Below are 15,555 nucleotides of genomic sequence, written 5' to 3'. Positions count from 1 at the left end.
GATATTTTATATTCCTCCTTTTTCAAAAACAAATAAATTTAATCAAGCATAAAAGTGGAAATGAATGGGTATGACTGAAAATATATGTTTCATTTTATCCCTCTAAATCACTTATTACTGGCCACTGTTGTTTGGAGTTTTTGAAGTCTTACATTGTTGTTTTCCTTTACATTTGTAAGTTGTTCTGATTCTGTTTATTTGACTCGGCATCATTTCATACAGATCCCAAGCTTCTCTTTATTATTCCTATTTATCATTTCTTATTTACAATAAAATTCCATTTAGATTAATATATCACAGCTTGTTCAGCTAGTGCCCTAATGATTGGCAATATTTTTGTTCTTTATTCTTATTACTATGAAGTAGCACTATCAATATATTTTTGCAGATATTGAACCTTTCCCTTTGAGTTTCATTACCTTGAGGTATTTGTGTAGCAATGGCATCACTGGGATGTACGGTATTTTCAATTTAGTGACTTTTGAGCAATAATTCCTACTTTTTGTCCAGAAAGATTGGATCAGTTCCACCAATTCTACATTATTATCCTGCAGATAGTTTACCAACAAATAAGAGGATGCTATATTCAACCATAATTGATGGAGAATTTTCCTTCCCAAAATATTTTTAGAAAATACTTATGATTAAAATTCTACTTTAGTGAATATAAATAGAAAGGGAAATGATAGTTAAATCATCTAGGTAGCTTTAAGGGTTAGAGGGAAAGTTATCATATCATTATTTTAAATTGCTCTGGTGAAATCTTAATATAGACTGACCAAGATTTCTAAAAGGAAGATAATTAAGAAAAGTAAATGTTAGATGTCAGCATGAATAAATGATAAAAAGTCTGATAAATGAACAGCATTAATAAGGGGATGAATGAATACAGTTTGACCTAATGGGCAAGCAAAATGAACAGACTAGAGAAGACAATTTCTCCAAAAGTCTGTATAGCATAATCTTATCTATTTTCACTGAAGTTCTCAACAGATAAAAGACACGACTATATCTAATTAAGCACATGTATTTTATGCAAGACTTTCTGCTAATTTTTTAATCCTCTTATTCCCCAGAGACAAGAGGTATTTGGTATACTCCCTGGAATCTCCATAAGTGCATTTAATGGTTTATTGTTATTAATTCAAAAAAAAAAGAAAAGGAGAGGAAGTCATAATGATGGGGTTGTTTTCAGTAAATCAGATTGATCAGAATTAATGCCTAGTTGTCCCATGTACAGAGCAGTTTTTTAAATTGTTGTTTTACTGTTGTTGAGTTAGATCATGGATTTAGATCTTGAAAGGACTTAGAACAAACGAAGAAACTTAGGTCAGACTTAAATACATTTAATTTAACCTTAATATATTCTATGTGCCATTTATTTCTGGATTTTAGATTCCTCATCTGTAGATGAGTGAATAAGTTGCCTTCTAAAAATTCTTTTCCTAGCTTTAAACTCATATATATGATCTAGTAGGGAAAAAATCCAAAACAAGAAACCTCTTTTTATGAGGCTAAGAACCTTCATTATGATTAATTTGGTTGACAATATTATCCATTTTGTTTACCTCCTTTTAGTGGTTTAAAAAAGAAGAGAAACAATAATAATGAATACATTTATACAGATTCCTGTTGGGTTATATTTGTTATCACAAGTAACACTCTGCTTGATAAATGTTGGCAAGGAAATTGTCTCAATTTAGGGTGTTTCTGAGTCATCAAAATCAAAGTACTTGAAATATATCTATCTTATTTAGTTCTTTTTTCTTATTTTATTATACTTCCATCTTCTTTAGCTTCCTTTCTCTGTCCATTCCTATCTAATCTGATATTACAGATCTATTTTCTGCTTGTTATTATATAATACTGTACCAGTGTTATGTTTTTAAGTATTTTATTACATAATCAAAGGCAACTTAGAGGGGATGAAGAAACTGTGCCAAAATTCTGATCATATTGGAAAAGTATAGATATGGAATAATTTTAAATTGAAATCATTTTAAACCTTGGGCCAGAGTGTCATATTCCTTAATCTGGGAAAGCAACATCTGATTCTTGGAAGAGAGAGTGATATGAGGTGGAGCTCAGTTGGGCCACTGGAATGGGGAACTGAAGAGTGGTCTACATGAACTTACCTGAATCTTACTTTGAATGTTCAACTTGTATAGCAGATGATTTATATTAATTATAAGCTCATATGTAAATGGAAAAGATGTGTACCTCTTTAGTAATAGTTGCTTAATCGAGAAAAACATCATCTGATTGATAACTGATACCTGAAATTTTATTACAAAGGTTCTAATTCTTTAACTTAGGTCTTCTGTTCATATCAATCATTTATATTTTAGTGTGAATGAGTTCCAAATTCTTAAGACCAGTTTTTATAAAGGTAGAGGGGAGTTATTTAGAAGGGTCTGTGTGAGATGGAGAAAATAGACCATTTAGGGGAGAAAGAGACACAGTAATAGATTGGAGAAAAAATGTGTTTGCATGTCAGTTTTGCACAATCTGGCTTTAGACTTGGAAAAAGTCAACATATGAAAAGCAATGTAATACTGAAATGGTATGTTCAATTATGTCACATGACATTGTATCCTCATGCAGTTCCAGTTTATATTATTATTATTATTATTATTATTATTATTATTATTATTAACCATTTTAGATTAATATTAGTTTTTTACTATTAATCTTATGTGAAGTATTGTGGATACACAGAGAGGGGCAAACAGTCTCTGCCTTTAAGACACTAGAGAGAATTGAGAGTCAAACATTAAAATAACTAAATACATGCAAGATATATTCAATATAATTGGGAAGGCTAGCTTGGTTGGGAAAAAAGAAGAGGGGTGGCCAGAAAAATTCTTATAAAATGATAGTTGTGTTGAATTTGGAAAGAAATAGGAGAAATGAAGATGGAAAATATTCTTAGTTCTTGGCAACAACCAATATGAAACTATCAAGATGGGAAATAATAGGATTTTGTGTTCAAGGAAGAATAAAATGGTGAGTGTGTATGGAGTATAGAATGCATAAAGTGCAATAAAGTGTAAAAAATTGGAAATATTAGAAGATTGTAAAGAAAATTGAAAAGAGCAGAAGGAGGACAGAGAGAAGGGAACAAACATTTAACATGTTCTAGGCAATGGAACAAAGTACTTTATAAATATTTTATTTGAACTTCACAGAATCTCTGGGAGATAGGTACTATTACTTTTCCTCTTTTACCATTGAGGCAGAAATGAGCTAAGTGACTTAACCATGGTCACATATGGAATAAATGTCTGAGATCAGATTTAACTCAGATTTTTCTGACTACATGGACAACACTTCATCTATTACTCAAGCTAGCTGCTTCCGAAGACATATTTCATCCTGAAGTCAATAGAGAGCCTTTCTTAAATAGAAGGTCAAACCTGTGTTTTAGGAATATAACTTTAGAAGATATGTGAAGGATAGATTGGAGTGAGAAGAGTTTTGAGTCAGTAACAATTACAATAGTGCTGCAATAATCTATACATGAAGTGATACGAGTGTAAAGGTGAGCAGAGGTTGAATAAATGGAAAAAAGGGAATACGTGCAAAAAAGTTATGAAGTTAAATATAATACTTGGTATATGACTCAATATGTGGGATGAGTTAGAATGAAGAAATGAACATTTGGCAATTGTGAACATAAATGTATGGGAAGATGGTGGTGTCCTCAGCAGTAAAAGGAAAGTTGGGAAGAAAAGGCTGGGAATAATGATTTGGTTTTGGACATATTGAATTTGAAATAGCTATGAGACATCCAGTTCGCAATATCCAAAATGTAATTGAGAATGTGGAACTGGAGTTCAGAAGGAAGACTAGAGTTACATATATATATACATATATATATGTACATATATATATGTATATATATACACACACACATATATATATATATATATACACACACACACACACACACACACACATATATATATATGTATATATGGGAGTCATCTGAATAGTATGCTGAAAAAAAGTGGACAAAAAAATCACATGAGATCTTTTAAGTGTAGGCATCAGCAGCTATGTTCATGTCAGAAGTTCCTTATATTGAAGAGCATTCAAATGTGGAATGATGACAAAATTAGGTGTTATAGTCTGAAAATTTGCAAGAAAAAAGTCATTTATAAATTTTTCTGTAGCTCATTTTAATGACCTACTAATGCGTGCAATATTCTTGCTGATAGCAGATTGAACATTTGAATTCTATGTGCAGAATCATTTAATAAATCTCAACTGAACTGGTATCCACCAAACGTGTGTATGAATATTTCATAGAAATGAAATTTATATTTCCTTAATTAATTCATTGCTTGCTTAATTATGATCAGATCTAAATGTTGCATGTAATCCACTATCCCGCAGAAGAGGAACATGACACTTTCTTCTGTCACAATGATTAATAAATGGACTTGGGGTAAAGAACTGACTTAAAAAAACTTTTTTTAAGGGTTCAAGTAGATTATTTTTCTTTATTTCCACGGTCATGAAGGCTTTTTCTAGCAAAAATATTTTCATCCTGCATTTCCTTAGTTTGATCTTGTATTTTCTTGAAAATAGGTATGAAACACTGTTTATGACTGGTGATAATGAGGCAAATTTATTGTTCTATAAATTGTACTTTTTTTGAGAATCCAATAGTGAGGAATGTTTTTCATTTTTTATTTCAAGTTCCAAGATAGCACTTTTTTTCCTCTTTGAGCCTTAAAACAACTCTTATAATATGTAAACTATGAGCCCAGTGTAACGAGACAGCATTAATGAATAGCATAAAGTTCAGATAAAGATTGAAGATACAAAAAGAAAGAGTTTCTATAAAATTACTTTATCTTGTATGATACTGCCTCAAATGGTCTTGATTTATAAGCTTTCTACTAAGAAGTTATATGGAAGGGTGGCTAGGTGGCCTAGTGGATAAAGCACCGGCCCTGGAGTCAGGAGTACCTGGGTTCAAATACAGTCTCAGACACTTAATAATTACCTAGGTGTGTGGCATTGGGCAAGCCACTTAACCCCATTTGCCTTGCAAAAAAAAAAAACCTAAAAAAAAAAAGAAGTTATATGGAAAAAAAATGAAAAAAAAAGAAATTACCTGTTATTTGTTACATCTAAGTAACAGGAAGGTCTATCATAAGATAATTCTTTCAGCTGGGGATAGTGTAGATAAGATATCATGGCAATTTATTTTGTAAGCAAGTATCTTAGGTAGCCAAGTGAGGTGTTTTTATTACATTATGACACAATTATTACTGCAGCAATATGTTGACTGCATTTTTTCCCAAGAAATGAATAATTCTTGTCATTTATTCTCATTGAAATCTTGAGACTTAATGGAATTAATTTGTTTCCTCAGCAACCTTACCTTATGCACATATTTCCTTATGATTATATAGTTTAATACTGACAGAAATATGCTCAAGTTGCAAAATCTTCATTTTTTATGTTTAAATATTCAAAAATTTGGAAACAAAATTAAGAAATGTCAGCATTATTTTTTTTTCCTATTCAGGTCTAATAAAATTCAGTGTCTTAAAATTTACCTTATCCTTGCTTCAGAATCCACAAATGAAAGTCATGGAACAAATTAATATGAAATACTAACACTTTTCTATTAAATATTATAAATGCATTGTTTTCATAGGGGAAAATTGTTAGAGACAAAGGAAAATAGATCATTTTCCATTTAAAATTAGATCATTCCCCCCTTAAAAAAGTCAATATACTGTGTCATTAATAGTTTGGTTTTTGTGCTACTTTGGTATCACATTCCTCTATTATTGAAAAAGAATGAAACTTTTTTGATATTCTTTAAAAATGGGAGTGGAGATGGAGAAGATACTCTAAACTATTGGTAAATAAATGTTTGCAATCAACCCTAAGCTATCCATGTCAGAATGATATCATCTCTTTATGCTTTAAAAACTTTATACTTTAAAAACATGAACTATCACAAAAATAAGCTGACAAGGGATTCCCAGGTCATATTTTAACCATTTATTTCTATTTCTTTCCTACTAGATCCATTTTTACAAAGCTATTAACAAGAAACACAATTGACAATTTCTCACTTTCAAAATAATCAAGTAAAATTGATCACTTTTATGTACAAATTACCACAACGAAATATTATCAGAAGCAAATAGAAAGCCAAGATTGGGGGTGAATGATGAGGAAGCTCAGGGATATGGAAATGTTAAATGAGAATGCAATTTATAACCAATCTTGCTCCAGGTCTTATATGATTGTACAAGGATGTTAAGTAACTTATAATCCATCATGGACATAAAATGCACATACATAAATACATGCAAAGTATATTTGAAGTGAAGGCAAAAATTTTGGAGAAAATAAATTTTTATTTATTTATTTATTTATTTATTTATTTATTTATTTATTATACATATGCACACATATATTTTTAACTTACAAAATTTCCTTCTACCCTTCCCTTCCCACACTCCTCCCCTCAGTAGTGAACAGTCAGATTAATATTGTACATACATAGTTTTGATAAATATATTTAGCAGATTAGTCATTTTCTGCATGAGGAATTAGAATTAAGGGAAAGAGATATACAAGAGATAATTTTATATAGTGTTCATCGTATTCTGAAGGGTTAGGTTGTTGTTTGTTTTGTTTTGTCCTATTTTTCTTCCTCTGGATGGGGAAATCATTGTCTATGTCCTATCTCTCTGAACTGCTGAGAGGAGCTGCATCCATCAAGGTTGTTCATGTCACACTTTTGTTGTTAATGTGTACATCGTTCTCTTGGTTCTGCTCCCTTCATTCAGCATCAGATCCTGTAAGTCATTCCATGATTCTCTAGAGTCTGATCATTTATGGTTTCTTATAGAAGAAAAATATTCTATAATAATCATGTCTTACTTGTTTAGCCTTTCCCCCATTGATAGGCATCCCCTCAATTTCCAGTTCTTTGCCACTACAAAAAGACCTGCCAGAAATATTTTGGAACATGTAGGACTTTTCCATTTTTTATAATTTCTTCTGGATATAAACCTAGAATTGGAATTGCTGCATCAAAGACTGGGAACAGTATTTTTGCTCTTTGGGCATAGTTCCATAATGCTCTCCAATGTTTGGATCCTTTCACAATTTCACCAGCAATGGATCAATGTCCCAGTCCTTCCACAACTTCTCCAATACTGATCATTTTCCCTTTTTCCCATCTTGGACAATCTGACGGGTGTGAGGTACTACCTCATTGTTGTTTTAATTTGCATTTTTCTAATCAATGATGATTTGGAGAATTTTTTCCATATGATTATATATAGCTTTAATTTCTTCATGTGAAAACTGTCTATTCATATCCTTTGACCATTTACCAATTGGCTAATGACTTGTAACCTTATAAATTTGATGCAATTATCTATGTCTTAGAAATGAGTCCCTTATGATAACTCCTAGTTGTAAAGATTCTTTCCCAGCTCTCTGCTTTCCTTCTAATTTTGGCAGCAATGATTGTCATAGTGAAAAACTTGTTAATTTAATAATGTCAAAATCATTCCTTTTGCAGTTTATAATGTACTCTAATTCTTATTTGTTCATAAATTGATCCCCTTTATATAGATCTGATAAATAATTTCTTAGTCTATTAATTTATCTTTGGTATTGCCCTTTATGTCTAAATCCTGTACCCATTTTGACCTTATTTTGATATAGGTATGAAATGTGGGTTTATGTCAATTTTTCCCAACAATTTTTGTCAAATCGTGAGTTCTTATCTCAGAAGTTTATGTCTTTGGGTTTGTCAAATAGTAGTAGATTGCTGTAGTCATTTACTGCAATTTCTCTTGAACCTATCCTAATCCACTGATGCAATTTTCTATTTCTTAACCAGTACCAGGCAGTTTTGATGACTCCCACTTTACAGTATAGCTTTAAATCTGGTAGAGCTAGATCACCTTCCTTTACATTTTTTCATCAGTTAACTTGCTATTCTTAACCTTTTGTTGCTCTAGATGAATTTTGTTACTTTTTTTTTCTAGCTTGCTAAAGTAGTTATTTGGTAGTTTGATTGGCATGGCAATGAACAAATAATTTAATTTGGGTAGAATTGTCATTTTTATTTTATTAGCTAGACTTAACCATGAGCATTTGACATTTTCCCAATTATTTAGAGCTGACTTTATTTGGGTGAGAAGTGCTTTATAATTGTGTTCATGCAGTTTCTGGGTTTGGCTTAGGAGGTAGATTCCCAAGTATTTAATGTTGTCTATAGTTACTTTAAATGGAATTTCTCTTTCTATCTCTTGCTCTTTGGCTTTGTTGTTCATATATAGAAATGCTGTTGATTTATGTGGGTTTATTTTATATCCTGCTCCTTTGCTGAATTCGTTAATTGTTTCAAGGAGTTTTCAAGATATTTTTCTCATGTTCTGTAAGTATACCATCACATCATCTGCAAGGAGTGAAATTTTGCTTCCTCATTGCCAATTTTGATTCCTTCAGTTTCCTTTTCTTGTCTTATTGCTCCAGCTAGCATTTCTAATACTATATTGAAGAGTAATGGTGATGATGTGCATCTTGTTTTTATTGGAGATGCTTCAAGCTTATTCCTATTATATATAATATTTATTGATGTTTAAGATTGATACTATATTATTTTAAGGGAAACTCCATTTATTCCTAAACTTTCTATTGCTTTCATAGGAATAGATGTTGTATTTTATCAAAGGCTTTTTAAGCATCTATTGAAATAATCATATGAGTTCTGTTGGTTTTGATATTGACATGTTGAGTGTTTTCCTAATATTGAATCATCTCTGCCTACTGGGTAGAAAGCCTACCTCATTATGGTGTATATGGTAAGAACTTGCTGTAGTCTCATTGCTAAAATTTTATTTAAGATTTTTTTTCATCAATATACTTTAGGGAGATTGGTCTATAATTTTCTTTGTTTTGGTTCTTCCTCGTTTAGGTATAAGCAGCAAATTGGTGTTATAAAAGGAGTTTGATGGAACTCCTCCCATTTTTTAAAATAGTTTATGTCAAATAGGAATTAATTGTTCCTTAAATGTTTGGTTGGAGGAATGAAATTAACATTTGGGGATTAAGTTGAGCCTTCCTTTAGAAAGTGAATGGAGCTTTGAAGGGAAAAAGAGGAATTCCAAAAGGTAGATGCACTTTTGGAGTCTATTCAAGGAATGTCTAGTACAAGAGAGTGTAGACTAGAGATAGAGTGTTATGTGTGAGCAATACCAAAAAAAGTGATTTGTGCTGAATCATAGAATATGGTAAGGAGTGCAATGTATAATAATATCAGAAAAATGATTGTAATCACCTGAAGAGTTTTAAAAGATAAACTGATGAATTTACTATACCTTTGTTCTCATGGGTAACATGGGGAACAGACTTTATTAAATAACAGAAACTGGGTCCTCAATTAGAATTATGCTTTAGTAAAATCACTTTGGATGCTCTTGGGAGGATGGGTTGGGGAGAAGAGATACAGAGGCAGGAAGACTAATTAGGAGACTGTTACAGTAATCCAGTTGAGAGGCAAACTGTGGAGGTGATCATGTGAATAAAGAGAAGGGGATGGGTATGAGAGACATTGTGGAGAAATACATAAAAACACTGACAACTTTCAAAGGTATGACAATTGAGAGTGAAGAGTCAAAGAGAATGCCATATTTAGTAACAGGAAGTATGATAGTTTACTCAAATCTAATAGGGAAGTTAAGAAGTCAGGAGTCTTTGGGGGTGGTATAATGAATCCTAATTTAGGTATGCTGAGTTTGAAAGTTCAAAAGAGAGATATTGGATCTATAAATATACTTTTTGGAATATTTTGCAAAGAAAGTTGTTCTCACAAGATCCTGGATTATGATATCTCACACATAGTATTATTTGTCACAAATTGCTTTATTTTTCTAACTAAAGAAATTGGGTCAAAATTCATTTTGGGGGTTCATATATATCCTACTGAAATTGATGATATTCATTGGCATGGTCTTTGTGCTTTCTTTTACCCCAAGGATATTTACTTTTTTGTCATTGCTTATTCTCTTTCAGCTCTCCTATATGCAACTATTTTTGGAAATGTTACTACAATTTTCCAGCAAATGTATGCCAATACCAATCGCTACCATGAGATGCTGAACAATGTTCGGGACTTCCTAAAACTATACCAAGTCCCTAAAGGCCTTAGTGAACGAGTTATGGATTATATCGTCTCCACATGGTCCATGTCAAAAGGCATTGACACAGAGAAGGTATGAAATTAAGCAATTATTTCCCTAGTTATTACACTCATTTAATGCATTCATAATTTATTACTGGCATTTCTATTTTATAATATAGGCTAATATATCTACATTTCATACATTTTTCTTTATTTTAATCAATCTTATGATATAGGTTAGTATATCAATCAATTTAATCAATCTATTGAGTGACAATCATTTATTTCCAGCCAAGGCTGAGCTGCAGTTCCCCTTAACACCTTCACTGACATGCATATACTCATGACAATTTTTTTTAGGGTTTTTTTTTTTTTTGCAAGGCAAATGGGGTTAAGTGGCTTGCCCAAGGCCACACAGCTAGGTAATTATTAAGTGTCTGAGACTGGATTTGAACCCAGGTACTCCTGACCCCAGGGCTGGTGCTTTATCCACTGCACCACCTAGCCACCCCCTCATGACAATTTTTTTAAAGCTCTCAGGTTATTAACTCTGCTACCTGTCTGTTTTGATTTTTGCCCCAATCTCTTATCCACTTAATTGAATCTAAGTTAAAAGTTAAAAGAGATCTCAAAGGTCATATTCTATAGTCCTTATCCAAACCTCAAATCTTTTTTCAACATCCAGATAAAATAATCAACTCAAATTTCTCTCAATCACATTATTATAAATTTGACAACATATCCTTTGTAAATAACAAACATTGAAAATTTATAATGAATAAGCAAAACCAGCTGTGGACATGTACTTGATTCTCATCCAAAATTTAAAAAATACAGGAGATAAAGCATATTCAATGACAAAAAACCATCTTGGAAGGAATGCTAAAAAGGAAGAATTTTTCAATTCATATTTTTTGTGTCACATTTGAAAAAAATTGCATTAACTAGTAATTCAAAAATTAAAAGAAGAAAGTTGTATATGATGTATACGTATACGTATATGTATACCTATATCTATATCTATATCATCTATATCTATATCATTTATATCTATATCATCTATATCTATCTCTATCTCTATCTACATCTACATCTATATATATATGATCTATATAATCTATATCTATGTATATGCATATGCATATCTATATCTATATCTATATCTATATCTATATCTATATCTATATCTATCTATGAGTTGGCCTAATTAAATTTTTAATAATAGACTCTCTCAATAGGCATAACATACTTTCTTTTTTAGGTTTTTGCAAGGCAAACAGGGTTAAGTGTCTTGCCCAAGGCCACACAGCTAGGTAATCATTAAGTGTCTGAGACCAGATTTGAACCCAGGTACTCCTGACTCCAGGGCCAGTGCTTTATCCACTATGCCACTTAGCCACCCTGCATGACATATTTTTTAAGATTAGTTTGCAAGAGGACCTCAGTTCAAATCCAACTTTGGGCAAGCCACTTAACCCCATTGCCTTAAGTGAAACATCTAGGTTGCACAGTGGATAGAGCATTGGCCCTGGAGTCAGGAAGTTTAGTTTGCAATAATAACATTTTATCCACCACATTCTTGTCTAGAAATTAATAAAAAATCAAGTTCTGATTTGTAGTTTTTGCCTATTTCCCAGGTATAAATTCTATCACTGAACTTTTGACAATTGATTTTCTTTAGTCAATCTCCAGCATATCTCTGTTATAATGTACATTTGTTGGTTACTATCAAGGAATTTATTTCCACAAACTTTAGCTTTTATCGCAATGACTTTGGCTTTCATTCTTTCGAAGACAATTCTTACTCAGGATTTGTTTTTTCTGTCAAAGGGAATGGAGAAATGATTTGGTTAGAGGAATTAGGAAGTTTTAAAAGAAAAATGTAACTGGAGAAGGAAATCTGCTAATGGTATTGAACGGTATATAAGAGGTAGAGGGGAGTATTCTGCTTAAAAGAAGAATGTGATTAACATAAGGAAAACATTGAGAAAAGAAGAGAATTTCTTTCTAGATTTTCATTGACTAGATTGTGCGTTATTTAATAATGCTGATTTTATTGGAACCAGTAAGACCCACACCGATGAAAGTAAAATTGATGAATAAAGAAAATTCTTTATTTATGAAAATTATATACACACACATACACACATATATATATACATATATATGAAATTATACATATGTGGGAAAGATTATGATTTTTTGAAAGAGTCAAAGAGAAATGAGAAAAGACCTTAGAGGGGAAGAAAGGGTTGAAAAGATTGGCTTTCTTTGTGAGGGTTTAGTGCAGTGATCCTTTGGAGTTATAGAATAAAATACATCTCTTTCCACGCTTGTCAGTCTGATACTCAAATAGTCAATGAGAATTCAAGCATTCTAATAAATACAGTGAGCAGATATAGTAGCTAATAAAAGCCTCCTGGGTAGATACAAAGAAGTAGTTAATCCTCCTCAAAGTGATATAGCCTACCAATCTGGAATAAGCTATGAATCTGAGTGCCTCTACTCCATAGTCTTAGAAGCTAAATCAGTTCTGTGGGATTGATGCCACTGTTGGAATGCAGATTTAGCAAAGAAATGGTCTTTCAGTCTTGTACTCTGACATTCTTTCTAAGAGAATATCCTAAGCTTCTTTTTCTCTGATAAACAATATTGTAGCACATCTTCAATTTTTGTGGGTCAATATTATGTCCAGACAAATATAGGTTATTGTTTTATTTGTAATAACAATAATCAGATTCCACTATAATTACTTTGTTGAATTCTTAATATTTTAGAATTTGTATTTATAGTAGGGAAATTTATCATCTCTTATTTATGAAACATCAGTGAGTTTCTGAGATATAATCTTTCTAGGTATTAATTAGATCTTAAATATATTCAATACACAATGACGTTTTACATAGTTTCCATCATTTCTTTATAAAAACTGTATTGATCTGTAAATTCAGGCTCCTTAAGAATAAAGTTTCTATAGTTTCTTTTAGCAGTTAGTAGTAGTACCCTAACCTCTTCATTTCTCTACACAAATTTATTTGATTTAGCCAGTTGTCTACTGCTTTCTTATCAGGTGAATGAGTATGTATTGATGTTTTTCATGTAGGACCTTTTGTTTCCAGTTTTGAATTTTAACTTTTCCATAGTCTTCTGTATCTGTTGATATCAATGTTATCGTTTAGGTCCAATGGTATATAATGCCAATCTTTTCAATTGTTCTATGAATTGCTGTATATATATATATATATATATATATATATGTATATATATATATATATATAATATTTATAAAATGTATTGTGTAGTCTAAGAATATCTTTCCAATCTTCCTCCTTTTTGAAAAGGAAGTGTTCATATTTCTATGATTGCCTTTATTCTAACTAGGCTAATGTGTGAATATTATGCATACTGTTCAGTCATATATTGTCTTATTTAAGTCGTAGAGACTATCAAGGAAGCTGTTTTTAATGAGATTTGAAATGATTGAAGTCTGTCAAAATGGGAGTTTTTGAAGAAGAAAATAAAAGGATATTGATGATAATTGTTTCAAATAGGTAGCTACAATCACCACATTAAAAAGATAACTATCAAATTAATTAAATGCTATCTGAGAAATAGTTTATTCTTTATCAGTATTAAGCATAGGTTTTGCATGAGCTTGCTAATGGTAAGCATCTTTTAATTAGGCTTCTTGTACCTCAGTATATCAAATTCTTTAAAATTTTAAGTGTTTATTATATCATTTTTTGTTGTTGATCTAGTTTCCAAAGATGTAGATACAGTTTGCCAGAAGCTGTACGCTAAGATTATATGCTTCAAATGGATGGGAATATATAAAGATAAATGTTTGTAGAAAATTCAGTTTTTTACTCACATTCATCTTCTCAGTAGGCAGATTAAAGAAACTATATTCTTCAATCACATTTATAATAGGATTTAATGATGCATTGCAGCTAATTAGAGAAAAATCTTTGCCTTAATTACTGAGATTTCCTTCCACAATTTCCACATGTTTAGTTTTATAGATTTTGAAATGTGGTTTTATTCCACAAGCATATTAATCACTGTGACTTAATTTAGTCTTCATGTGCCTCTGTATAGAAGATTGTTCTCTTAGCAGAAATTCTGTCAGTCAAGACTTCCCTGAAATGATTTCTATCCTTATCAATTGCAGCATAAATCACTGTGGCTACTTGGCCCAACTTGGACTTGTCCCCAGTCCCTGATGAAGCTAATCTACTTAAATTTGGAATTCTTAATCTGTTGCTAAACTGTATTGTTTTATGCCTGAAGGGATAAAAATTTGCCTAATCCACTGTCTTGTGGATATACCAGACAAAGCTATACTTTGGGGACCTGGTGGAAAATGGATCTGTAAGATATATAATTTATATTTTTTATATAATATGATAATTATATATATAAAATTTGTCTTTTCTAGATCATTTCAGAAGTTTTAGAACATTTTCAAATTGAATATTCTCTGTTACTTTAAAAAGACATGGAAATTTATTTATAGAATAAAGTACTCTTCTTTAGATATTGTCTAAATTTCTTACCTGCCTGCTCTTTCTCTCTTGTGGAGAGCTGTCTTTATAACAAAGATTCTTTTTTAAAGAAAAAGAGGAAGAGTAGGAAGAAAAAATCAATAAAACTATTCAATACATTTAAAATATTTTTATATTTTATGCATTTTTCTTGATGTTAGAATCTTCCACCTCTAAAAAGGAGTAGACAGGTATGTTTTCTTATATCGCTTTGGCACCATGTTTGTTCTTTATGGTTTTGCAGAATTCATTTTCCATTTTTTCTGATTCTTCTTGTTTTTCATTATTATAGTGTTTTCTCATTGGCACTGTTTATTTCACTTGTCATTAAGGTCATGTAAGTCTTTCCATATTTGCCTATATTTATCATTTCTCTTTTCTAATAGCACAGTAATATTCCATTACTATGTAACTGTTGACAATCTACTTTATTTCAGTTCTTTACTGTAAAAAAGCAAAACAAAACAAAAACCAGAAAAAACATTGCCATAAATATTTTTGTGCTTTTGGGGGCAGTTTTTTTTTCATTGACTTCCTAGGGCAAATTTTCAGCAAAGGAATCTCAAAGTTATGGGTCTTAGGCATATGAATTATATAGTAGAAACCCCAAATAATACCATTTTATTTGCACAATTCCAAAATGCTTTCAATAATTATCCTCGTCTCTTGTTTTATGACTATTGTTATGTGAACAATATACTTCAGGACTTACATAAGAATATGAAAATACAGTATTGTCAATGAGAGGGAGCTTCTTTGGCCAATAATAATAATAACAATTACATATATATATATATATATACACATATATATATGTGTGTATATATATATATA

The 15,555-nt window shown here is 31.1% G+C and overlaps 1 protein-coding gene across 1 annotated transcript in view; it reads left to right on the top strand.

Annotated features, from left to right (window-relative positions):
- KCNH5 (potassium voltage-gated channel subfamily H member 5) overlaps positions 1-15,555 on the top strand; it is a 471,355-nt gene that overhangs the window by 293,177 nt on the left and 162,623 nt on the right. The window contains exon 8 of the mRNA XM_074232080.1: positions 10,069-10,268. Within this exon, the coding sequence (XP_074088181.1) occupies positions 10,069-10,268 (200 nt within the window). The remainder of the gene's footprint in view (positions 1-10,068; positions 10,269-15,555) is intronic.

This window comes from Macrotis lagotis, chromosome 4, assembly GCF_037893015.1.
Source record: "Macrotis lagotis isolate mMagLag1 chromosome 4, bilby.v1.9.chrom.fasta, whole genome shotgun sequence".
Lineage (NCBI taxonomy): Eukaryota > Metazoa > Chordata > Mammalia > Peramelemorphia > Peramelidae > Macrotis > Macrotis lagotis.
Note: the sequence above shows the minus strand (reverse complement) of the source record. Positions and strands in the feature narration are given on the sequence as shown.